The sequence below is a fragment of the Apis laboriosa genome, unplaced genomic scaffold (assembly GCF_014066325.1).
Source record: "Apis laboriosa isolate Shangri-la unplaced genomic scaffold, ASM1406632v1 scaffold5_cov152, whole genome shotgun sequence".
NCBI classification, from domain to species: Eukaryota; Metazoa; Arthropoda; class Insecta; order Hymenoptera; family Apidae; genus Apis; species Apis laboriosa.
In genome coordinates this window covers 1,096,832-1,122,826 of record NW_025223857.1, presented here as the reverse complement: position 1 = coordinate 1,122,826, position 25,995 = coordinate 1,096,832, and the positions used below count along the sequence as shown (strand labels likewise).

Genomic DNA, 25,995 nt, shown 5'->3' with positions numbered 1-25,995 from the left:
AAAAATAATCTATATAGCCTACATCTCTATAAAGAAAATTGATCAATTTTATTTAAAAGATTTCTAAATTATAATTTAACGACATGCATAAATTCATCTATTTAATGATAATTTAAAAATTTATAAATACAATATTATTTTCTTCAATTATATAAATAAGAAGGTGATTACTAGGTAATAATAAAATCGAATGAAAGTTGCGGTGTGGGCAATATATCGTATCGTCATTGTGGTGGAATGATGTTGAGCGATCGATATTACACGCGCTCTTCTCTCTTCCTAGGTCCAATAATAATTCGGTGTTTTACGATGTTGATCGACCGTCGACATAATTACGCGGCCGAGCTAGCAGCGTTACGTGTACCTGACGCCCAATTAATGCAGCGGCAATGGTGAATTATCGGCTATCGCACTTTTTCCTTATTCCCTTCCTTCTGATTTATCGATTCGCCCAACTACCAAGAAAACATCGTTCTTTTGTAAGAAACATTTTCGATTCGATAGTTTCAAAATTTTTGAGAAAAAAATTAACAGAATTTTTCTATCCTGGAATTTTTTAAATCTGGAATTTTGTTCCTTGAAAAATATAACAGAGACGAAAAGAGAAAGTTAAGAAATTTTAACTGAATTGGAATATATAAATATGAAAGCAAAGCGATTTTCATAGGCAGTCGGTCGTTGCGATTGATTAGCTAGGAGAAGCGGGATGCACACAAACGTTGCAGTATGCACGTGAACGCATATAAATGCCCTGCCAATGTAAATGTAATTATGGATTCGCTTTGATGTCGTAAAATGCTCTCTGTCGATAAAATTATGTGTCTTATTAGCTCTATAGCCAGTTAATACATTTAATATACAAGTTTATGCTACGTTCTAAGATGGCTTCCTATATCGATCATAGCCGAGAGGAGACGAAATAATGAAAACGTCTTCTTCTTTTCTTTGATTTATTCTTTTCTACTAAATATTGAAAAACTATACTTCACAACTTCAAAAATAAAAAAATTCTACTTAAAGATCTATTAAAAACTTTTTTATTATTAAATAAGCAAAATATTTAATAAAATAATAATAAAATGTTAAATAATAATAAAAAATTATACAATAATATTCTCAATATTCTCTCTCTTGCTTTTTCTTCTTTTTCTCAAAATTATATTCTTACAACTATGTCATATCTTTGATTGATTAACTGATTTTTCATATGACTTACTTAAATATCATTCAAAAACATATATTGTATAAAATTGTTAAAAAGTTGCTTACAACTCGATAAATAAGCCTATTATTTCTATTTACCGATTAATTTATTTATATAAAAATAAAAACGGCAAAACGTTCTATAGATATACATGAACATTGTTAAATTCGAGTTGTTACGCCCTTCGGGTTATGCCATTGACCCAACTTCGAGAACCCTCGTTTTCATTAATACTTTCAACACATCTTCTCCGCCCTCTCTTATCAATCTTTACGAACGCCTCGTTTATCCATCGATTCAAAACATTGCGATAATACAATAAATTATCATCTCTTCTTTACAATTTTTAAATCGATAATTCAAATAAATTTTTATTTCACTTTTTTTTTTAATAATCGGTTTTCTTTATTATTTCAAATTAGAAAAATTTTGAAATTCATTAAATTATTCAAGTATTTCAAAAAAATATGAATTTAATTTGAATAATTTGAATAATTTTATTAAATAGAACACGTTGAAAAGTTATAAATTTTAAATTAAAAAAATACCTGAATAATTAAGAATGAATAAAATAATTTAATTTTTAATTTAATTTTATATATATATATATATATATTCATATATATATTTGATTAGCAAAAATCATTTTAAAAAATTCTTTGTATCGTTGTGACGATTAGGCAAAGCAAGCAGAGTCGTGGTTCCGGTAGATTCCAAGGTCAACGAGGCGATAACTGTCGGTGCGCACGACGGGTTATCTTTCTTAGATCGACACGTCGAGAACGAGTGGAGAACGAGTCGAGAACGAGTCGAGAACGCGTCGAGAGGATGGACAGCGTTTATTATGCGGGTGTTATGCGCGTGTACACAGTGAGGCGGAGTTGGAAATCAATAACCCGTGTTATAAGGTATTTGGCCATGCCGAGGATATCGATTATGTAGCATGCTCGACGCACACAAAACCTGTTTCAAGATTGTAATAAAAATGTATAAGTCAGATTTTAAAATAGAAATTTTAAAAAAAGAGATCTATAATTCTATTCGTAATCAAAATTTTGTGTTCATTTTATTAATCCATCTGTTTTGAATAAGTGTTATTTCCAGATTATACATATTGAGAATGATATGCAAAGAAATTAGAAAATAATGGAATAATTAAATAAATTGAATATTCGAAGAATAAACTAGATGTTTATTTTAAGCAGACAACAATTAATAAATAGCAAAATGATCTAATATTTACATGCGTCTCGCTCAGTAAAAATGTTAACTGATCATTGACTAAATAAAAAAGAAAAGAAAAATCAATTACGTGTTTTATGTGTATTTTGTTAAAGAAATGAATATGAATGTTCGGCAAGAAGAATTTGAAACGGTCTTTGTTTGATAATTTACCATGGTTTCACAATTACGAAGGCGATAGAATAATGATAAAGCTCGAAGAAGTGTATTGCGCGTGTTCCTCGCGATGGAAACAGCCTTGTGTCTCCACTTTCCATTACGTCATGGAAGGATGAGACCTTCACCGTGTCTTGCGACATTTCCAATTCTGTTTTTTTTTTATATCAACGATATTCTCATCTAATTCCACTATTACACAAGGCTGCTTATTAAAAAAAATAAATAATAAAATTGACAAATTATTATATTAATTGGATATTTCTATTGATATATTTGAACTAAAGGTACAATAAGCCAATTTTGTTGCATATTAACCGATAAGACGATAAATAAAATATGACTTCAGAATGAGAAGATGTAATTCAAGTCGGTTCGTAATCGAACGCGATCGGTCATGATTACCATTAATTACGAATAATAAATTGCGAGGTCGTTCACGATCGTCGTGCCGCAATCGATACGCGTCTCGCGAGAGTTCAACACGTAAACACTCGTCAATTTGAAACCGTGCTCGCTTCGAATACGACCGATAACTTCAACATTCGACTTATCTATTTCATGGAAAAAAAAAGCAGAGATATAAGAATGAAATTACCTGCGCGAACTAAAAACATGAAATAACGATAATCGACATCAAAAAAATTTCAAGGAATCTGAATTGAAAAATATTTTCTCATTGACGTCTCTATCGTCAAGGATTCAACCTTGAATCGTTAAAATCAGAAATTCCCTGTTATATCTCAACCAATGAAACGCAACGATTTTCATGTGAAATTAAATCGTTATATAAAAAGATATAACGTCGAACGATAAAAATAGAATACACGCATATACATATATAATATGCATATGGCTATAATAGTTTTCTTTCTAAAGTAATTGTAATTTTTTATAAACACAGGAGAAGAACTTCTTTCTAAGAAAAAGAAATATCCAAACTCGAAGGCCATTGGATACAAGCACGAGTTTGCTTTTACGCAAATCGATTTCAATGTCATCGACATTCTTAATATGGACGTGTCCATTTCGTATTCTCATAGGAGAAAGATTCGGACAAAAGACTCGAACGCGCCGAATTCAGTCTTGGGAAAGGTCAGCGTTCGGAGAAGCTCGAGAAACTTCGGCAGACCTCGGGTAAAACACCGACATATCTCCAAATGACTATTATCCATATATATACATATATTATATATATATATATCTATATACGCGTATATGTACTAAACAACTTTTTATGATTCGACTCATATTTGATATTTTATTTTAGCTATTATGTTATATTTCAATAACGAATATTTTTATAATTTATCTATATTTTCTGATTGATTAATAATTATGCATTTGTATCAATAATATCGAAATAACATTAACGAGAATAATAAATAAATATCGAAATAACATTAACGAGAATAATAAATAAAATTATAGTAATCGAAATGATGATATTGAAAACGATAAAAAGTGAAGTTTAAGGAAGCAAAAGAAGCGTGGTAAAGGAGAGGCGACGAAATGTGAAAAGTACCGTTGCGTGGGGAGCAGAATGGCGCGGTTTTACAGCAGGATAAGGAATTCTACGCCGGCGAATATTCAACGCGAATCACGCTTCCGGGAGTATCGAGCTTGCACCTGGACCAGTTTTCTGCCGCAGTGCTGCCGTGTCGAAGCTGGCTTTGGCCTCTCTTTCTCTCTCTCTCTCTCTCGACGCCTCTTCTATCCGTTATTCTCCTCCATTCGCTCTTTCCACTATACTTTCCAGCTTCTCTTGCTTCGCAACTCTTTCTCGTGCTCTCTCTCTCTCTCTCTCTCTCTCTCTCTCTCTCTCTCTCTCTCTCTCTCTTTCTCTGTATCTCTTCCCCTATGCGTTTGCATTTTTTTCATCAAAACGTTTTGGTCGACAGACGAGTGTAGTTTCATCGATGAAACGGATACATTTTAAATCTTGCCGCACGATGAAAATTCAACGCTGTAAATGGTATAAACTGACCAAAAGATTGTCTTTCTTTCATTCGTTCCTTTGTTATTGGAAACGATATCGTTCGAAAAATTATGGATTAACTCGTTACGGAACATCTCATTTCATAAATATGAAACGATAAAATATAATACACAAAAGTTTTATAAATTAAGAAATATTATTTTTTTCAAGACACAAAAGATTAGAATTGAAAAAAAAAGGATTTGTAGCATTATTGTGTATAAATATTTTAATTTATTTTGAAAAAGACAATAAAAAAAAAATAGCAAGGAAAATAATTTAAATTAAATTTCTTAAAATTTCATTTTTATAATCAAGATGTTAGAAAAACAAAAATTAATAATATAAATGAAATGAAGAACAATAAATAAAGAAACAATAATGTTCCTAAATAATCCTAATTTGTTTAGTTTCGTTTCAAATATTTTTGGTTAACGTCGAAATAACAACATACGAATAGAAGAAAGAAAAGTGAACGAACTCTCCTCGAAGGTCTTTGAGACTGATGAACATTCGATATATACCTGTAATGTATGTGTCCCTGAGTTAGTAATTAGGCCAATGCCTTTGCGAATCGATGACCCGTCGAATTATTCTTATTTATTTACGATTGGCCATATATTAATGTTTACTATTGAAACTCTAAAAAATTAAACGATCGATTTTTATAATTCGATTTGCTAATTTAAATTAGCTGGCGAATAAAAACTTGTTATACATAAATTTAATTTTCAATAAATATTTAAATTTTACGAATATTATAAAAATTATAAAAAAAAAAAATAATGAAAAATTTAGCGAATGACAATTAAAAAAAATGTAAATATATGAGATATCGTTTGAATTTGAAAAGAAAAGACCGAAACTCCCAAATATCCAAGTTCATGCGCATTATCCAGAAGAAAAGTTTCACATAGTTAGGGAGACGTATAGTAGCAGAGTAGGGACGAATTTCTCGATCCCTTCGCAGCAAAACCTTTGCTTGATGAGAAGCTTTAGCTATAGGGGACTCCTTTAGATATTCATGAAAATGGAGTTTCCTCTCGCGCGCCGACGAGATACAACCGTGAAAATTCAGACGACAGGTTGCTGCCCCTCCATTCTCGCAAAATTACCACAATGAATCTATCTAAAATTCTTAAAATTTTCCCACTGAATCGTATATCTAGCAAAAAATAAATTACAAAAATATTTGGGTCGAAATATACAAATTAATTACATTCGAAGAAAATGAAAGAGTAGATGAATCAATTGTATGTTTTAAGACAGAGCATCAATTGTTTAAACGAATTAAGATCGCGACATATGTTCCGAAATGATAAGTCCTGTGGCTTCAACAGATATAAATCTGAAATAAACCCGAAATTTCAATCGAGATCGTTCCAGAATCATTTTCTTACGGATCGTTCAACCACTATCATTGTATTCTATATTTAAAAACAATGAGCGTTATAGATATCGTTTTACGATAACGATAATTACAACTCATTCTACATAATTATATATATATATATATATTACACGAGAATAAATACGAAATAAATGGACGCAATCATCAGGATACGTTGAAATTGCATGTTAAAAGTTTAAAACACTGACAATTTGTCGACAACGATTTGCAGCGTTGGTTGCAAAAATACGCGTCTAATAGAATGGCCAGGTGAGGCTGGCATTGCCAAACACGATATTGCTCCCGCAAACATTTATGTGCTGTGAAACAGGTGCGAGTCGTGCTTCTCGTGGCACAACGATACGTGCCAGTCGATGTGCCATACCTGTATGCCGGATAATAGACAAGTGCTTTGAAAATATTACTAGTGAAATAACACCGTAAACGAACTCTAAATAAATAATTGCCTTGTTCAAATTTATTTGATTGTCTTGTATTATTTGATAATTTTGTTAATCCGATTTGGATACAAGAAACTAGAAAAATCACATTTTAAAAATTTTTATTAAAAATATTTAATTTAAATCTATATCATCTGTCGGAATCGGATAATTTTTAGTTTTAAATTATATCGATATATATATATAGTTATAGTATACTATATATATAGTAATAGTTTTAACTTTTTATTAAATATAGTTAAAAAATTTTAAAACAAAGATTAAAAGTTTTTGAAAATAATAGATAAAAGTATTGTATGTATATTAAATAAAGTTCGTACTGTGTGTTTTCCTAGGCCGACGTAACTGCGAATCTCAATTTTCCGGAACAAATTTAAAAGTCAATTAACCGGACTATCCCATACGATGTGTTCAAAGCGCACCAGGAATATTTGTAACTAGTTTCCTGTGCAATACGCGATTAATTTCTATAGATAAATGTAATAAACCTTTGAATTTCGATCGCATTTCGCTTAATAATTGATACTTCGTTTTGTTGATATTTATTTATCCCCCATTCTTTTTTAATAATTATACGTATAACTATATTTCGTTTTTAACTTTTAAACTTATCACTGAACGATATAATTTCAAATAGATTACATTAAATCGTGTCGTGTAATACGCTCACGCTCCCTCCTTTCACTTTTCTTTCAACTTTCTTCGACTGTATTAATTATGTATATCGTGTCTAATGTCTATACGTTTAAATTTATACATGCACTTGCAGGAATATCGTTCAAAGCATATTATATATATGTTAAAATACGAGTTAAATTGGACAATTTATATATATCGAGTTGGTTACCTGGTATATTTGTCGATGTAACACGAAATTCACGTCTGCGCCGTTACTTTTCCTCGGTGGATATTAAGAAATCACAATGAAACCCGTGAACGCGATGCCAGACGTTCATGCGGCCAGTAAAAGGGACAAGAAAGTCGAGAGGCCGGTCCGGAAAGCAGCTGTTCGATAAAAAGGATGTTCAAATTCTATAGGACGAAATATCACATGGCTTGCGCCCTATATGACCGTATTTAATTATAATTTTTATAACCTTAGTTTTGAAAGAATTTTATCACTTGAAATAAAGTCTCTTATTTGTTACGACACACAACTATACATATAATGACAAAAATTACAATGATATAAATATATTGCGTGTCAAATGGTTGACAATTACAAGATGTTCGTTATCAACATGTCGACCGATAAAATGTGACTATATTAACGATCACTACGCCATTCTACCATGAGCTACGAATAAAGGTTATACGAGGATGGAAGTGGTATACGATAAAAACTACACTAACGAAACTGATCTCAAATACTTTTATATAGATTCGACTCAGATGGTAAAGTGGTGATGCGATCAAATGATCGTAAAAACACGTGAAACAGGCGCAAGAAAACAAACGTCGGTAATGCGTGGGTCACGACATGTCACAGGTCAAGCTTTATCCTTCACAAGTTACTCAGTCGATGCATTCTTCAACAGTATCCTCTGTTATTCAAGATTATTTGGATCCAATATATGATACATGATCTCTTAATATAAATTCAAAATTATTATTTACTTTAATATTATCGTTTGGAAATTTAATCATTTTCTATTATATTGATACGATACGATTATTAATACAAACAATCTATAATATTATGTGTTACGTGATACTAACACAAATACATATACGTATATCAAAGAGTGTTTTAGAAATCAAACTTGACCTAGAAACAACTGTTCGCGACAAAAAATAATTAGGAAAAAGTAAACAAAAAGTAAACACTGGAGAATCAATAGTCATAGATCTAATGTTATCTTACATTTTTTAAATTCGATTAATTTTGAACATCATTTAATCGGATAATAATATATGCAATGTATATGTATATTCAAGTAACGCGCTCCAGTGTTAACGAAATGTCTATCTCAATACAGGTTTTTACCAAGTATACATTGATTTAGCATTGACGGTATTATTCATATGTATATAAACGCAAAGAACAGAGAGACGAGAAGAAAAATTGCGAAGGTCGTGCGCTCACCCTCGAGCAGGTGCCAGTCCTCGTCGAGAGAAGCCAGGGCCTGTGCCTGATTCGCCTGTTGTTCGAAGTCGAGCATCCTAACCCTCTGTTCCAACTCCTGCTTTGCCTCCGTTCAGCTTAAGTTTTTGCAGTTTCTTCGTTAACACCAATAAAGTATCACTTCACTTCCCACGGTAATTGCGTTACCAAAGTTTGAAATATATTTGAATTTGAATTGTACCGATCAGCCACGGAAGCAACAACAATAATATTGTCTGTATTATCGAAAACGTCAAGACCACGGAATACTCTGTCGAGTGACAATAAAAAACTGGTATATCAAAGACTTTCCCCTTGAAGAAACGCTCGCTCAGATTATCTCGAACATTCTTTCGTCTTGGAACTAAGAGCAATAGAGATGGATAGAGAAACAGGAGATTGAAAGTGGGAGGAAAAAAATTGGAAAAAGACTTGACGAAAGAAAAGGATAGATGGAGAGAGTAATGAAAAAAAGAATAAGATAGTATTTCTTAGTCGTGAATATCTCGCAAGTTACGAACTCTATTTAAAATTCTACTTTCTGTTTACATCGATGTTTCTGATTGGCTTGGTGTCGGTGATCTGTTTTCGATAGAGAAATGACGCGCAAGCGTCTTTCAATCCTCGCGCTTTCGAAAGATCTAATAATATGGATAACAAGCCGGGAGTTTTAGTCTTTGAAATTCCGGAAAACACGCTATTGTATTTATTTCACAGAAATGTATATAGAGAAATAGAGAAAAGAATAAAAAGGACGATTATAATGCGTTGTAAGCGGGTAGTGAGAGAAAAGCTCACCGAAGAGACGAGCACACCCACTCACGTGCATACGTGGCGGTACTCGAACCGCGACTGATTTCCCCTATCACTCCGTCCTCTGCTGCCACCCACTAGTCGGTCCCCACTACCCATCGGCTAAACCCCATCTCCCCACTCTTCGACTCCCTCTCGCCCTACGTTTTCGAACCAAGCTTGTTCGTTCCAAGCAACGGTAGAACGTCTGTCCCTCCCACTCTTCCTCTCACCGACCCGTGCCAACTATCTGCACCCCTTTCTCTCTATTTCTGCTTTCTCCATCCTTATCTCGCTTTGCCGTACTTTGTACGTTCCCTCTTTCGCTCTTTTTTCCTCTGAATACATATATGGAGTGCAGTAAAGATCGTAATATAAATTCTGGAACGAAGTGATTCTAGTAGCAAAGATGAATTGAAGAAAAAACGTATTCTTCTACGCAATTATTTAATTTCGAGAAAAATGATTATTGGCATGATTTAATTTCGAGAAAAATACTATTCATATTTCATCAAAGTTACGTTAGTTAAATTATATTATATAAATTGGTTTATACTATATTTTAATCAATAAATCGACTTTCCTGTCTTATTAGATGTAAAATTAAATCTAAAACATTAGAAATAAAATAAATATATATTAACCAAAAAACTGTAACAATGCGTCTGCATCGGATTAATAATACTAAAAACTAATCTGCATCAGATTAGTACAACGAAGGATTATTTCAGACTTAAGTCTTTAAGTATAGATCTGATCGGTAAACGTATATACGTGTACACATTTCTCTGTTTCTTCTTTCTCTCTCATACTTTGTAGTCTCAGACCGTTAATGCAGAAGAGAAGTCCACGAGGCACTTGTGAATCCTCCTCTACTCTCTATTTCAGTTCCTCCCTTGGCCCCTAACTTCTTTCCCGTTTTATTTCAACGTTTGTCTCGCTCTCTGCCTATATTCTCTCCCACTCTATTAGCAAGTCCGATCTTTTATCTCACTTCAACGTTACGATTCTTGCACTTCGTCTTTCATGAAGGCTCCATCGCCACTCTCTGGGTAGCCCGGGTTACCGGTAACTGGCCGGTAAACGCAAAGTTATACGTCTCCAGATTTTAATCCGCTACTTTTTAATATAGTTTTTAGGAAATGAGATATAAATATTTAAGCAATTGATATCATTTTTCATTGATGTTTTAAATGCAGTTATCAATTTGCAGCTTGAATTTATTGTATTGTTTAAATTTTTTTTTTTTAAAGCGAATATTTATCAATATGAATATTTGTAATGAATATTTGTAACATGTATTTGATAATATTCGTGGAAACGCGTTTAGATCTAAAAATCACGATACAAAAATTTGGCTATCAATAATCATACGAAAAACAATATTTTTGATAAAAACATTTTAGTTGAATTATGTTTTGCGATGAATCAACGCGAATAACCTGTAGACTTATGAACGATATGAAATCTCATTACGAATACCTCGTGAACCGCTTTATGCCACAGTAGAATGTAAAAGCAATTTCAATTGGATACAATGAACAATTTAAACTAACATTAAAATGTTAAAATCATTTCATATAAATTATAACATATAAGTAAACTCTAGAAAAGCTCCCATAAAATTATAATGATATTTGTAATAATTTTAGAAAAATTCTCATAAAGTTATAATAAAAATATTAAAATTTATATATTCTTATATTTCTTAAATTCAGAATCATGGTATTTTTCTATTCGTTCATTTTTATTTCATACTATTTAAGGGTTAAGGTCGCGCGCGAGCCATGGCTCCCGGAACGCGTGTCGCGTGTTCTCTAGCATACGGCCCTGATGGCTCGCGCGCCTCGTCATTTGTCCTCGCCTCCCTCACCGACCGTCCCCTCAAGCAGGATACCATCCACCGCTCACCAAGCCACTCGATTACTATCCCTACTCCTTTTGCGTCAACCACCTCTCTCTCTTTCACCGCCTAGCACGTCGCGTGGCACTCTCTCCCTTCCACTCTCACTTCCCTCTTCACTACTCGTACTCGTGCTATATCTTTATCTCTTTCTCTTTACAAAGCGATTCGTGCGTCCTTTTTCTGCGTATTATTCCATAACGTTTCTTTCTCTTTTAGCCGAAAGAGTCGTTGCTCTATTTTTCCATTCTGCATTGTTTTCTCTAATTCTATTTATAATTATTTCTGCTTTTTTCCAATTGCTTTATTACTAATTTTTTATCGTTTTACATGGATATAAAATTGATTTCATTGTAATCGTAACATTCGATTCATAGAAATATCGTATGACTTTAAAAATTGTTTATATTGAAAATTAATAAAAAAAATATATATATATACATTTATTATGTATATATATTTTTATTATATATATATATTTTATATATATATATATATATACATAAAAAAATGTTTATATTAAAAAATAATATGAATATTTATATTTAAATCATATTTTAAATCACTTGTTACTACTTTCAAATATTTTTATCATTTATCATTTATAAATTCGATATAAACTGTACATATACGTGAGAATGATAATTTTTTTCATTTCTAGCTGCATCGCGTTTGTTGCATATGTACCAGAATAGTCGGCGGACCAGTCTCTATCTTTTTCTGTTTCATTCCCATGTCCGACCTCGAGAGGAATCGGCGTAAGGTTTCTTTCTCTTCGTCACACGTGCCATAATACATTCGTGTTCTTTGTTCACCAATCGTTTCTCCTCGTTGTTCTGGCTAACGCGTTTCTTTTCGCTCTGGCGTTTTATTCTCCGTCGCAGATGCTCGCCAGTGCCGACAACCTCCCCCATCCCAGACGCCACGCGAGGATAATCGAGTCAAGCTGATGAACACTGAGTTTCGCTTGTTTACCGAAATCATTTCTTTATCGCTGACCCTGATTACTAATTTTTATCGCAATTATATGACTTTTAAAAGTTTTTTATTAATAAAATAATCGTTTTGCTTGTTTCGTGAATGTATAGAAGAAAAATGTAATCTTTGTTCGTAGTTTATTTATATTTTATTAATTTTCAATAATCCAATGAAATTATAATTTTGATATAGTGTATAGTTTTGATATATTACTTTGAGTCACGGATAGTTTCGAGTTTCTCGTGAACAGCAAACCGTATCATTTAGCGTCACCGTTCTACCAGTGAAAATGCATTAACTGGCAGTAGCTGCCAACATTGCGGCAAAGTGAAACCCCTCGTCACGGTATAGCTACCTTAAAGCGAGCTAAGTTGAAATAGTATAACAATTACTGGCCCTGAATACATATATATATATATATATATATATATATATATATAATTTGAATCATACAAAAATTTAGCTATAGTTATTTTTTATTTTGTCGCTTATTCTTTTATAGATCAACTTTTTGAATCTCATAATCATATTATTATTAAACAAAATGTTGTTTATTTTTTGCTTTTTTTTGTAGAATATACTTATATAGAAAAAAGTAACAAATGAAAAATAAGTTATACGATCGTATGTATAATTATTATTGTACAATCGGTAATATTCTTTGTATAATTCTACTTTATCCGATGAGTAGAATGCGTATATGAATTTGTGTATCGAGCTTAGTCTTCTATTCGTATTCAGTTTATACATATGCTATTCTTAATATATATTCATGTATACTTTGAATTCCACAATTATGTTCCATTTAGTCCGGTTTTATCTCACTTCGTTAAAAATATTGTGTCAAAAATAAAAAAACTTTGAATAGAAAAGGAAATAAAAATTATTTGAATTTCATTTTATGTGATTTAAACATAAACGAATAGTTGTTGGAAAATGAACAATAAGTAGATATTATATGTATTAGATGTATTATTATGTCTTGCGTTATGGCAAAAAAAAAAAAGAAATATCTATTATATTAAATGAAAAATTATGTTTCTATAGATTAAATAAACATGAAAATTCTACTTTTTTTAAAATTTTGTTTATTTAATTTATAAGGAATTATGTATAATGTTTCAAAATAATGTAATTACATGAACGATTAAATCAGTGTTAATATTCAGTGATGGTAATTGTGAAAACTCATTGTATTTCTTTAACATTTTTAATTTTTATGGAATAAACAAAATTAACCGTTAAGTATTTCAAAACGTTTAAATCCCGGTGACTCAATCCACGACTAACGGTGAAAACAATTTCATGCGATTTCGTGAGATTCACTTGAAAACGAATATTTTTTAACATTTTTACCTGTTGCTATTTTTGTGCTTCCATCCCCGACCTATCGCAAGGACTTCATCCGTGAAGCTGTATATACATTATCCCGTCCACCGTCGAACTTTAAAATCCTTGTAGGCGTTCTCACGTTGGTGTATGCTCAGGGCACAGTTTCCATGGCGATCAGCCACGGTGACCATGATTTCGATCTGACGTCATTGTTGTAAAGGACAACCACGTGCTGCAGACGTGCTATCGGTTAACGAGTTTTTCCTGTAACGATTTTTCACCGTTACGTCACGGGAAAATACAGTTGCGTAGGTTACACAAATGACGTTATTCAAATGAAAAAATTGCTTCATATAATTTTTTAATAACAATTGTGCAACACAAAAAAAACAATATTAATATAAATAATAAAAATGATATGAATTTAATAAAGATAAATAAAGAATAAGTAGGCATTTAAATAGTAGCGTTAATTTTGTTAAATATATATTATAATATATAATATATAATATATAATTATAAATATATTATAAATAGATTTAAAAAAATAATGCACTATGAATTGAAATAACGTAGAATGCAAATTAAAATATTAAACTATTTTTAATTTTCAATTTTATTGCTTTACTTGAAAAAATATATATTTTGTGGAAATTATTTTTGAAAATATTGATATTTTTTACATCAATAAGTCATTCTAAGAGAAAGTTTGAAGGTTGACGACTTGACGAACAAATATTGCGTTGTGACATTATTATGTCGCAATAAATGACGACACTTTGACCGTCTTGAAAAGAAACAACTTTAAATTTTGTCGCAAATTTTTTGACGATGATTTTCTAAAGATTTATGTATTTTTTAAAGATTTATTCGGTGCAATTTCAATTGTATCGATAACGTATCGAAGAGATAAGATAATTTTCGATATTTATAAATATTCACGTAACTGCATCATGTGAAAAAATCGAAAAATAAAATTGATAAAAAATTTTTTTACAATAAAATAAAATAAAATCATTTTGTTTGACTATCACGATTCTTTTCACATTTGTAAATATTTGAAAACAATATATGAAATTTATTCTTGAAGTTAATACGATGAACATTTTCCTTTGTTATCGTTCCGAATGTCACTCAGTCATACGTGATTCATTGAGATGACGTTTAATATTTACCGAGAGAAGAATATTTAATGATCTGAAAAGTATCGTAGTCAGAATTCCTTGTGTTATAAGCGTGGACTCGGAAGTAGGCCATGAACGTAGATCGAATTTGAAGTGGCTATGGTGAAATGGGATTATATGATATTTTTTTATGAAACCGTTGAAATATTAGTATTTTTAAAAATTGTCATTGAATTTTTTTCATCTTTCATAAACATTACGGAAAAAAAATTAATTTTGTTTTGTAATAAAATAATATATTAAATAAATTTAATTAATACTATAGAATTTGTTTAAATTAAATTATAATATTATTTATTAATGAATATAAAATAATTTTAGTGTATTTAAAGAATTAAGGGTTTATATAATTTAATATATTATCAATTTACGTAATAATGTAATTAAATAGTTACATACATATATATACATATGTGCATGCGAATTTTTTATAAGAATTTAATTTATATAATATTAAAAATGGCAAAAAATTTAGGAAATGATGACATCTAGCGGATGTGAACAACTATTAAAAAAAACGTAATAATCGCATCGATCACAAAGCTACCTAACTTATCTTTAAAACTATGTAAATTAATTACTCTATAATTATATGAAATTGATATTTATATAATTGGTCCTAAATATTATAAATATCTTTATTAATTAAAATTATCTTATTTTTCAATATGTTTTTTCGATTTGTCTATAGAGGGTGATACTAGTTCTTATAAGTAGAAAGGGAAAACTAATATGGCGTAATCCATTAATCTGTTGACCGGGTAACCTGTTGTGTTTTTTTATAAAAAAATTCAAAAAATTAAAAGTTTTGATTATTAAATTTTAAATAATTATAGGCAAGAAATGATGCCTTTTAGGAGTTTTATTGTTAGAAGTTTTTCAACGAGTTCTAATAAAATCGCTAACCTCGTTAAGGTACATATATGTATATATATTTTGATAACTTTTCTTTTAAATAAATGAAATTCATTATAATTTTATCATTTATTTATCTTTTATTCGTATATTATCTTCGTAATTTATCTGTGTTAAATTATACAATATAAATATTCTTAGAAATGGTATATCGAAAGTGCTGTTATCAGAAACACATATGATGTTGGTGATTCCACAAAGTGTTGAATGATTATAAATGAATGTCAACTATGATTTACAGAAAAACAAAGTTGTTGTGTTCATGAAAGGTGTTCCAGACAGCCCTAAATGTGGCTTTAGCAATGCTGTTGTACAAATATTGAGAATGCATAATGTTAAGTATGATGCTCATAACGTTCTTGAAGATGAACAACTCAGACAAGGTTAATAATCTTTAAAGTGCAAGTTACTGTATTTTTTAGAACTAAACTTTGAACATAATTTAATTAAATTTCTCTAATAAATGACTATTTATATATTTTTGTTTAGGTATTAAGGATTTTTCCAACTGGCCCACAATACCTCAAGTGTTTATAAATGGAGAATTCGTAGGTGGATGTGATATACTTTTAGAAATGCACAGAAATGGTGAGCTGATAGCTGAATTAAAGAAAGCAGGTATAACAAGTGCACTTTTAGAAGAAGATGAATCTCCAGAGAAGAAAACCAAAGATTGAGAATGCTTGATAATTTAGTGTGTTTATGTAATTTGTAAATAAAATATCGTTTATTCAAGAATAATTATTAAATTTTGTTATAATAAAAATTTTGTTGATTTATATACATTCATATTGAAAATTTATTTATTTCAAGAAAATATGGCAAAAGTTATGTCAAAAGATATTATTTATTAATAATTTAAGATTATCAATTTCAAATTATGATATCTCGTTGAATGTTATAAAAATTGCTATTAGTTCTTCTACATGACTTCTTTATATCGAAAGAAACAGCAATATACATATTTAGGAGTAAAAAGTGGATCAAGGTTACTCGTATATCGCAGCGCAGGAGCTTCCGTTTTGCGTGCATGTACATGCGTGACTATTTATTCTTCCGCATTGCGTTTCGTATTAATGTATGTAAAATCTAATAAATCTTTAATATAAAAGATTTTTACAAAATTTTTATCAAAAGGAAAAACTATTATTTCAACATCTTTTATGTATCCTAAATTCTTTTTATATAATTTTAATTTTAATATATATAATTTCTCTTTTTGTACATAATCTAATTACAATTTTATCAAGTTTTTCATCGTCTATATTCTTCAAATACGCAAGACTGCAAATTTATTATAATTTTCATATTTTCATATTCAAATACATGTATTTTACTTTATTTTTAACGTTATTATTTAATCTTTTTCTCTTAATATATCAACTAGGATAAAATACTATAATAAAATACTAGAACAAATCAATGTTTTCGTGTATCGATATTAAACGATAATAAATCAATCGTGAACTTTTTCGTTAACTTTACTTATGTTGCGTAGTAAAGCGTATATAAAAGTACATTTGGCCATTGGCCAATCGAATCTTCGAGATTCATCTATTTCATCCATACATAAGTGGCAAAAAATTGCGTAATTAATTTCATACAACTTTTTTTTTTTTCAACTTCTTCGCGAATTCATTCGATTCTTGCGAACTACGATCAAACGCGAGTTGAATTGTTGACAAAGAAAGATAAATACAAGTTAATGTTTTTTTTCTCGATTACCTCATAATACCTCGAGCGGATTATGGATCACAATGCTGTTTCATAAAATTTTTACGAGAAAATATGGGATTAAATGAAATATCTTGGCTGATTTCACTGTTACTATTCTTGAATATTTTTATGATGTAGAGAAATAATGGTGATATCTTTCTTCGAGTTATGATTCAATATAGAAGAGACGACTTCTTGGAGACGACATGTATTATTAGAACTATTTATACAATTATGACAGTATTAAATACACGTATTAAATATACCCGTGAGCTACGATATTGCAACGTATATAATTTACTCTGATGGTAAAAGAGAGAATTGAAAAAAATTGAAAAAAGTAAGGCAAAGTAAAAGAAAAAAAGAAAAGAACGAGGGAAATTAAAAAACGATAGGATGATATATAGTTAACGAGCATGAGACTCTGCTTCTTGATGACAACGAAAGAAGCATTGATATTCGTGGCACGATCGTATGCTGTATTATTTTGCTTTTTTCAGGCAATGAGGGCTCGCCGAGCGAATCTTCGCACGACTCGTCATTTGGTATGCCATTAATTAATTTAGTGCCTCGAGAGCCAGCCAGACGTGGTTCGCAATTAGTGTCTTAGAGAATCAAAGAGTGTACATATGCGCTTGTGTAAATATTCTATATAGGCAAATATAAATCAGAAGCTATCACACTCTTTTTTTATATAATATCATCGAATCATCTCATCTTTCCGAAAGATATTAAAATATAAATTCGTTTAAAAATAGAATTCTCGAAATTTGATTTTAGAAATTAATTCCCATTAGTACGTATTCCATTGAATGTGATTTTATTTTAAAGTAATTGTTATTCCAAACATTTATGAAATATTATTTTCGAGACCAATTGAGAAGAATTTTACTTTCAAATAAATACAATAGATAGATTCAATAGATAGTATATATTAATCGAATAATTGCTACGAATTATGCTTTAATTTACTTTTATTTTTTATTTTAATTCTAGGTTTTATAAATGTAGATCACTATTACGATAGAGCAAGTGTACATTTCGCAAGAACCAATGAAAATAAAACTATCAGTAAGGTGGCGCCCTCTTTTCAACAACTTCGATCGAACTTCTATCCCTCTCTCTTCTTTTTTCTTTATTCTTTTTTCATTTTTTTCCACTTTTCAAGTTTTTTTCTTTTTTTTTTTAAAAACATGCCAATAAATTTATCATTTTTTATAATTTTTATTTCTATAAAAAATATTCTTTCATTCATAGTATTATAATTTCTAATTCAAAAAAAAAAAAACAAAAAAAAGAAACATATTTGTATAATAGTTAATATAAAAGTTATACTTTATCTTTCCATTTCATTTTACTATATTTTAATACTTTATAGAGAGTCTCTTCGAAATTTAAACAATACAGGTAGCCAGAATTCGAAGAATTAAGCATTTCTTGAAATTTCTTGAAACTCACATCTTCCTTATTATGTGAAAAATATTTTCTTCATTAACTTTATTAATTATTCATTATTTTAATAGAAAATAAAGAGAAAAAATTTTCAATTAAAAAAGTTCTCGCGCTTTTAAGATAGAATATGGAAGGAAACTTCATTAATGCAATATGTTTAGAGGAAGTAACACTTAAAGTCAAGCAACTTTGTGGTTATACATTGTTTAAATAATTATAGGATCGTTGGTTGAAGCCGTAAACAGCTCGGCCGGAAATTCGCGGATAACGAGACGCCTCTGGCTCTAACCTGTCTCTTTTCCGCTCACGAATTCTTGCCGCGTGTACACGCACGTACATGCATTGTATCTCCATTAATCCAATAAACCCAATGAATCCAAATTTACTGAGAAATGTTGGAAATTCTCACTCGAGTCTATTCTCTATTCTGTAATAAAATAACAAGTATTTTGAGTATTTAATAATGTTGAAATTTAATTTTGAATAAAAATATCGTAATATTATGATCTATATTCAATTCATATATAATTTTGTATAATTTCGTATTGTTTTCATTCGTTGTTTGTTTGATGGAAGTAAATGTTCTTCGCGACGTAAAATAGAAATGTGGGTCAACGGTGATCCACGTGGCACGAAACGTGATACGACGACAATTTTCTTCGTCACGTATCCTTAACGTATTTTTTTAATCCTTTCCGTATAAAATGTTTTTTATTGAATTTTCAGAATTCGTTTAATTGCCCTTTGACAAAATTTATTTTTAATTATTAATTTATTTTTAATTTATTTTTAAATATTTATAACATTGTGATTAAGAATTTGTTTTAAATTATGAATGTTTCTTTTTATATTCTAATATGAGATCCTCCTTAATGAAATAATATTTAAACTCTTCGTGACGCTATAATTGAAATTAAGAAAAATCCTGTTTGTTAATTAATTAAAGCTATTCTAATTAGATGTTTTTATTTTTCGAAAAACAGTGTGCAAAAAGGTTATTACACGTTTTGCAAATTAAATTTTCTTTGCGTAATTTTTACTTATTACTTATTACTTATTAAAATCGAAAAACTTTCTCCGTTTAATCGAACCAATTGAAACAACATTTCGATAAAGGGAAGCTGAAAGAAGAGAGAAAATTTGTTTCTAACCTTACGAAGAGAAGGAAATCTGAAGGAATCGCGAGTCGAAATAATGTAAGAGCGCGAGCGCCGCGCCACGGGGATTAGAAGGATACTGAGTGGTGGGAGAAACTATGGATGGAGGGGATAACGGTATCGGGGTTGGGGTAGTCAGCGCCTCCACAAAGGGTGAGTCTCAGTTGCCATTCGGACAGCCTACCATACGGCTGGGTTTCGAAAACCCTATGTGCGCGGGTATATATGCTGATCAGCGCGCGCGCGAGTCTCGTCGCATACTTACGCACGATTGGCAAGGACGATCAGGCATGTGTAGATTAGAACGACGTTTGCTACTTTGAAAGATCAAGATTGGAAACGAGGACTAAAAAGTAAAATTGCAACAAGCTGAGAACAAGAATTAATCCTCGATGGAAGATTCGCCTCGATATCGCTCGTCTCGTTAATCGCGATTCTCTCTGTTCGGAATTGGCGAAACGTGTCCGGGACGCGTTGCCCGAACGCGTACCGCAACCGGTCAGCGCGTGTGCACCCGACCACGATCGATCCTCGGGGCGATACGATCCAGAAACGCGATGGACGGAACCACCCTGCTTAGCCATCGCAGATAACGAAGATCGGCCACGTTTCATAGGATATTAAATCTTTATCGGTAACGATTCAGAATACGCAATATCATCCATTCTTTAATACGTACAATATCGGTGATGTCTATTCTTGGAATGATCATCATTGCGGTCGCGTGGTGCGCTAACGAACTCTGCTTTTCTCTTTTTCCTTTTCCTCTTTCTTTCTTCTGTTTTCAACACTTGCGATTCGTTTTTAATTTTCTTGATTTTTCTTTGTTTCTATATTTTTCTTATACGATTTAACACTCGATATCAGTTATTTGGAATAGTGACAATAATATAGAGAATTCGATGATATGTATGGCAAGATAGATGGAATACTTATGAAGAAAAATATTTACATACATACATATCGATGGTTTCGAATTCTGGGCGAGTGGACCGCCCCAGTACGTTCGACTGATTGATGAACAGAGAGACGTGGATTGTGCCAAACGACAAAACGACGATGTGGAAACTTGGGGGACAAGGTCAAGGAAGATGTGGTGTGCTAGAATCGCAATCGATATATGTAAGAATCATAGAGCATCTTTTTCGATCAAGTACTCCAATTCAACGAAGTAAAGTTGAAATAGAGAAGTGGAAGTAGAGCATGGATCAATCGGTGGACTAACCTCGAGAGACAATGTTAAAAAGCGTACGTTAGATAGATAAATCAGGACAACATAACAGAAATCAGAAAACTATCGTGACAATTTTTTCCAATAATTTTTATACAATTCTTAAGAAACTTAACAAAGGAAATTTTACAAAGATTTTTAAAGTTTGCTTTCTCTTCTATAGTTTGTTTTTTCCTTTGATCATTGTAGATTCTTTTTTAATTCCTCAATCATGATTCATTATTTTATCATTATACGATAATTTTTTTGAAAGAAATGTAGATGAAAAAGCACGACTGAAAAGCTTACTGCAATTCTGCATCAATCAGAAGAGAAAATATTTGGGTCATCGAAGATTAGGGAGGCCCGAAATTCTTGTTAATTTCAAGAATTCCTTTTCCATTCCAAGTCTTCGAAGTTATTTCAAAAATTTCCAAAATATCGTTTCAAACTTAGAATTTTCAAAATTTTTTTCTATCTTATATTTCCTTATATTAATTAAAGATTGAAAACATATTTCCAGTGGAGTATTTTCCTATTCCACTTTATTCAAATTTATCCAAATTTATCAGAACTCTTTGAAACACATCAATTTCCATTATGTTTTTCCATTGCCAAAGACTCGATCGATTTACGAGCAAAATGTAGCCATGGAACAATGCGTACGCGTCGAACTGTATACCGTGGATAGAGTCAACGTGGTCCACGATGAATGATTGATCATGATATGAAACAGATCTTTTTCTTTCCATCAAAAATTTACACACACCTGAAAATTAATTACCATTAATTGATCTTAAAAAAAGAAATCTTTTCTCTGTAAATCATCTCTAACAATAAGCAGTTAAACGTTGAAAACCACTATTCAATCAATTGTTGACGTCAATCCTTCGCGATTCGGTTTGTCTAAAAGTTTCGTCAACCAATTCGGAACAAAAGGGAACGACTTCAAACAACGTTTACGATGATTATCGGCCGTGTCGCGGGCTTTCTTTCTTTTCGGTGACGGTAGTTCTGGATTTCTGCCAAATTCACAGATCGTCGGTGCATTTTCAATACGAGACCATGGATTTTTTTTCATCTACAATAGTTTCATCTACCATAGGTGAATATATCACCTCGTGTCAATCCTTTTTAGTAGAAACACTTGACGTCGTTTTATATTCTTCCTTGTTTAATCGTATGGATATTTGAGTGACGAGATACAGGAGATCGTTTGTCCAATTGTACACAGTGGTGGCAAGAGATGATTGTTGTATCTGAAATAAGTTCTTAATTTAGAGATAATGCAAATTATCTAGATTGTAAAATCTTTCTTACAATACCACGAGATACACATCAAGGGATGGAATATTAATAATTGGACAGAGGAAAAAAAAAATGTATGGATTAAAAATAACAAAAATAAAGGGCGGAGATCGCATTGCGTCACCGAATTTATCGGCGACCCGGTGTTTCTCCCTTGCTTACCGATAGAGTGGGTTATGAATTTGCCTGACCTCCTGTGGGAAATCGAAAATTGTATATATACACTGTATAAACCTCGTGGCCCGAATTTCACCGATCTGTTGCACCGGCAGTCTTTTCCACTTTGCTCTTTTACACCTAACCTCTCTCATCCTTCTTTCCAAGGATCTTTAATCCTTCTCTTTCAACTTCTTTTTCCCTCTGCAATTTTTCACTCCATCTTTTACATCCTTGCACGATCTAAAAAATGCAACGAAACAAAATTATTAAACAGAAGTTATCAAACGTATTATTTACTTACTTTCGACTCTCATCTTCTATATCCATTCTCTTTCTCGTTACGTTTACGGAAAGAAAAATGCGTGGAAATCGTTTTGACAAATTTTTCCCCAAATGAGGCTTATTCCGTAGTTATCGATCGAGATCCGTATGTAATATCTGAAAGCAACGGTCAGAATAATGTGAAAGAACAAACGAAGGGAATATTCTTCTGCGGCGTCCTACATGCCGGCCATTGCACAGACGATCTGGCGTCGGTCGATTTTATAATTTATGTCGCGAGATCCCCGAAATGGCTTTACGATGGCGGTGCCCCCGTGGCACGGATCGCGGAAAACGACGTTTGCGGATCGCGAAACAGGGGCATTTGCGCGCGCTCACTGACGTCATTCCGCGTTACGAATTTACCGATGGAGCTGCGAACTTTTCAATTGCAACATGTCTTCTCGCGGATCGGTGGGGGATGATACAAGATAAAATACAATTAACACGGACGAAATTTTGGAAAAGGGTGTCGTTAATATATGTAGCACTCAAATAACTCTTTTTTTTTTTTTTAACTGAATTGACGGAAACGATAACTTATTTAAAAGATCTATATATATATATTAATCTCTACTTCGATTAAAAATTCGATCAAATACGTTAATTTTATTCCTTACCTTTCTTACGTATTAATATAACTCATTAATATCACTCTTGTTTCTCTGAGCTATTTATCAATCTGTCAATCTCGTTTGCCCTTTGCCTTCCCGCAGGTGCAAGGTAAGGCCGAAAACGCAGCCCAGTGTGGAGGAAAGTGGGAAGGTCAATCGATCGCCGACGCCTTTGAAACGGAACACCGACTTCTTCCAACTCCGTCGGCCGGCCGAAAGTTTCGAAAACAGTTCCCCAATTCCGTATACGCGGGATTTAACATTGGCCGATGTCAGAGCAGACTTCTGATTCGTTTTATTATTACGAAGAAAGTGGCCACTCTCTCTCTCGGATAACGAAGATGATCTTCTTCGAGGAAAATGAACATTTTTCAATGCTTGCCCCAAAAGGCCACTTTATCGCTCTTTTAATTGCTCCTCCCGTTGTACTCGTAGGGCGTGAATTCAATTAAGTTGAACAGATAGACTCTTTTTCCATAGGTAAAGTGGACGAAGTAGGGCCATAGAAATTGATCCTGTGAGAAATTGAAAGATTAGTAAAAATACTATTATATCGTGTATATAAGAATAATATTGAAGTGATTATTATGTGCATTCTCCTTTTTGTTTTCCTCCATCCTCCATCGTGGATAAAAGGATAAAAGTTCCGGCGGATCGATCGATCATTCGGAATGGACAAAGGAGGGGGAGGGTTGGCAACCGTGGTGCCAAAAGCTCCCCTCACGAAAAATGATGGGCCACCTTGAGATACGCTTTTCTCTGGTGCAAAGAAGCAAAGAAATCCGGGTCACCTCTTTCTTCCGCCACGGTCTTTGCCCTTTTTCCTTCGTCTTTTCCCTCCCCTTCTCCTCCAACAACGCTTCGCCACTCCCCCCAGCGACAAGCTGATCTCCCGGAAGTGTCGCCTCCGGTACGACTCTCCCATGACGGCGACGAGGGGAACACCGATCGTTGGAAAATGGAAAACCGTTGTCTCTGATTTCTCATAGTTTGTCATCGAAAAATATCTCCGTTTTCTGTAAATTATACCGATTATTATTCCAAGGGAAGTTTCGAAGGCAAACATTTTAAAAGATTCTTTTACCTTTCTTTTAATAGAATTTCCTCCAGAATTTTCAAAATTAATATTCCCGCATACTCGATCATTTAACATCATTTTCTTCACTTTTGTGTCACTTTGGATAATTTGAATTTTACAGTTGAGATCCAGGCGAGGAATCAGATTGGTCCGATCTGGATTCGTTTTCTAAAGATGGAATAAAAATTAAGAAAGGGATTAGGAGAGCGAATCTTGGAGGAATAAAAATCGTATAGTTTCACCAATTCTCTGGACGATCCTTATTCTTATCTCGGGTTACTTGCAGGCTGATCGTACAACTTGCTTCTGTGGTAGGGTATCATCGATTCTCTTTACTTCGATGCTTTCTTTGCTCGCGGACAAAACCCATGGGGACGGCTACCCATTCTTGAAAAACGTGTAGAATAGTTGCTTTTAGGCGATCGAGCCACCTTAGAGACACTTTGTCTTCTTTATTGTCTTTGTCTTCTTTATTGCTTTTTTTTTCGTCATTCGATGGAGAATAGACACTCTCCGCCGTGTTCTCAGTTTATTTATTTAATGGTGGATTAGGTTAATTTCGATTCGAGTACTGGAACAAAGAAAATTTTTAATGTTAGATGAATAATCGAATTACAAATTCTGTAATAATAACGAGTAATATTATTTTACGAATAAGAAATTATTTTTGGAAACAAAAGGGATAGAAAGAAAAATGTATGAGAAGATATTAATAGAAACAATTTTCGAAACGAGTCCTATCGATATTCTCAATGACAGGAGGATTGAAAGAACAAAGGATACCGAGCAAGGATCCAGTATGGCGACAGCGACGCGAAAAGAGGAAAAGTAATCTTTCCCTCGAGTGGACCGAGAGCGAGAGCCTGTTCGAATTTCATTCGAACTGAGATACGATTGAAAAATCCTTCCTTCGAATTTGCTAAGTTGCAGTCGATATATATCTTGCAATTGTTCGCGAAACATTAAAGGAATGTTCGTTTTCGAGAAAAATCACTTGCTCCTGCATCAGCTTTTCTATTTTCAATCTTTGATTGTATTGACATTCGATAGAAATAGAAACACTTTGAAACACTCGTTTCAATAACAAGTAGTAAGACTACTGTCGTTTATTTCAATCTCAATTGGTGTTTGTCAAGTTGATATATAATATCGTTAAAAATTTCAAGATGACGTTTTAATATAATAATAATAAAAGAAAAGAATGAAAGAATGTTAAATGTGATTGTACTAATTTAATTATATATATTACACACTTTTAATATTACACACTTTTTTTAAATAATTTTTCTATGCGTGTTACACATTAAGGTTAGATCAAACTTACTAGAATCTATCTCGGTC

At 32.0% G+C, this 25,995-nt stretch overlaps 3 protein-coding genes and 1 long non-coding RNA gene across 18 annotated transcripts in view; 2 read left to right on the top strand and 2 right to left on the bottom strand.

Annotated features, from left to right (window-relative positions):
• Window positions 1-9,363, bottom strand: part of LOC122717924 — a 57,727-nt gene extending 48,364 nt beyond the window's left edge. The window contains exons 1-2 of one of the 2 annotated variants that reach the window (XM_043942463.1): window positions 8,518-9,363; window positions 7,279-7,436 (exon numbers count right to left, since the gene is read on the bottom strand). Coding sequence is in view for 1 of the 2 variants with exons in the window: in XM_043942460.1 (XP_043798395.1) it covers window positions 8,518-8,593 (76 nt within the window). In the remaining variant the exon portion in view is untranslated. The remainder of the gene's footprint in view (window positions 1-7,278; window positions 7,437-8,517) is intronic. The other variant, XM_043942460.1, reaches the window with a different exon arrangement.
• Window positions 9,364-15,467: 6,104 nt separating this feature from the next.
• Window positions 15,468-16,424, top strand: LOC122718052 (glutaredoxin-related protein 5, mitochondrial). 2 transcript variants are annotated; one of them, XM_043942725.1, is made up of 3 exons: window positions 15,468-15,639; window positions 15,881-16,022; window positions 16,129-16,424. In XM_043942725.1, the coding sequence occupies exons 1-3, from the start codon at window positions 15,568-15,570 to the stop codon at window positions 16,314-16,316; spliced, it is 402 nt and encodes a 133-aa protein (XP_043798660.1). In that variant the 5' UTR covers window positions 15,468-15,567; the 3' UTR covers window positions 16,317-16,424. The 2 variants fall into 2 exon arrangements, with proteins under 2 accessions (XP_043798660.1, XP_043798661.1); XM_043942726.1 differs by having other exon boundaries at window positions 15,498-15,639; window positions 15,781-16,022.
• Window positions 16,425-20,169: 3,745 nt separating this feature from the next.
• The window catches only part of LOC122718000 (potassium voltage-gated channel protein eag), a 67,373-nt gene continuing 61,547 nt past the window's right edge, over window positions 20,170-25,995 (top strand). For all 10 annotated transcript variants that reach the window (XM_043942617.1, XM_043942625.1, XM_043942623.1 and 7 more), the window contains exon 1: window positions 20,170-20,598. The gene's annotated coding sequence lies outside the window, so the exon portion shown is untranslated. The remainder of the gene's footprint in view (window positions 20,599-25,995) is intronic.
• On the bottom strand, window positions 21,371-25,968 carry LOC122718002. 4 transcript variants are annotated; one of them, XR_006347296.1, is made up of 8 exons: window positions 25,908-25,968; window positions 24,661-25,225; window positions 24,368-24,592; window positions 23,583-24,091; window positions 22,943-23,079; window positions 22,645-22,881; window positions 22,010-22,433; window positions 21,371-21,943 (listed from the first exon to the last, which is right to left on the bottom strand). It is a non-coding gene; the product is annotated as an uncharacterized LOC122718002 (long non-coding RNA). The 4 variants fall into 4 exon arrangements; XR_006347295.1 differs by having other exon boundaries at window positions 23,583-24,592; window positions 24,661-24,822; window positions 24,897-25,225; XR_006347294.1 differs by having other exon boundaries at window positions 23,583-24,592.

Bases quoted from the DNA above. Each gene is read 5' to 3' on its own strand.
- LOC122718052 (XM_043942725.1), top strand. From the start codon at position 15,568: ATGATGCCTTTTAGGAGTTTTATTGTTAGAAGTTTTTCAACGAGTTCT. The intron at 15,640-15,880 runs GTACATATATGT...TATGATTTACAG, and splicing joins AAATCGCTAACCTCGTTAAG to AAAAACAAAGTTGTTGTGTT. The intron at 16,023-16,128 runs GTTAATAATCTT...ATTTTTGTTTAG, and splicing joins AGATGAACAACTCAGACAAG to GTATTAAGGATTTTTCCAAC.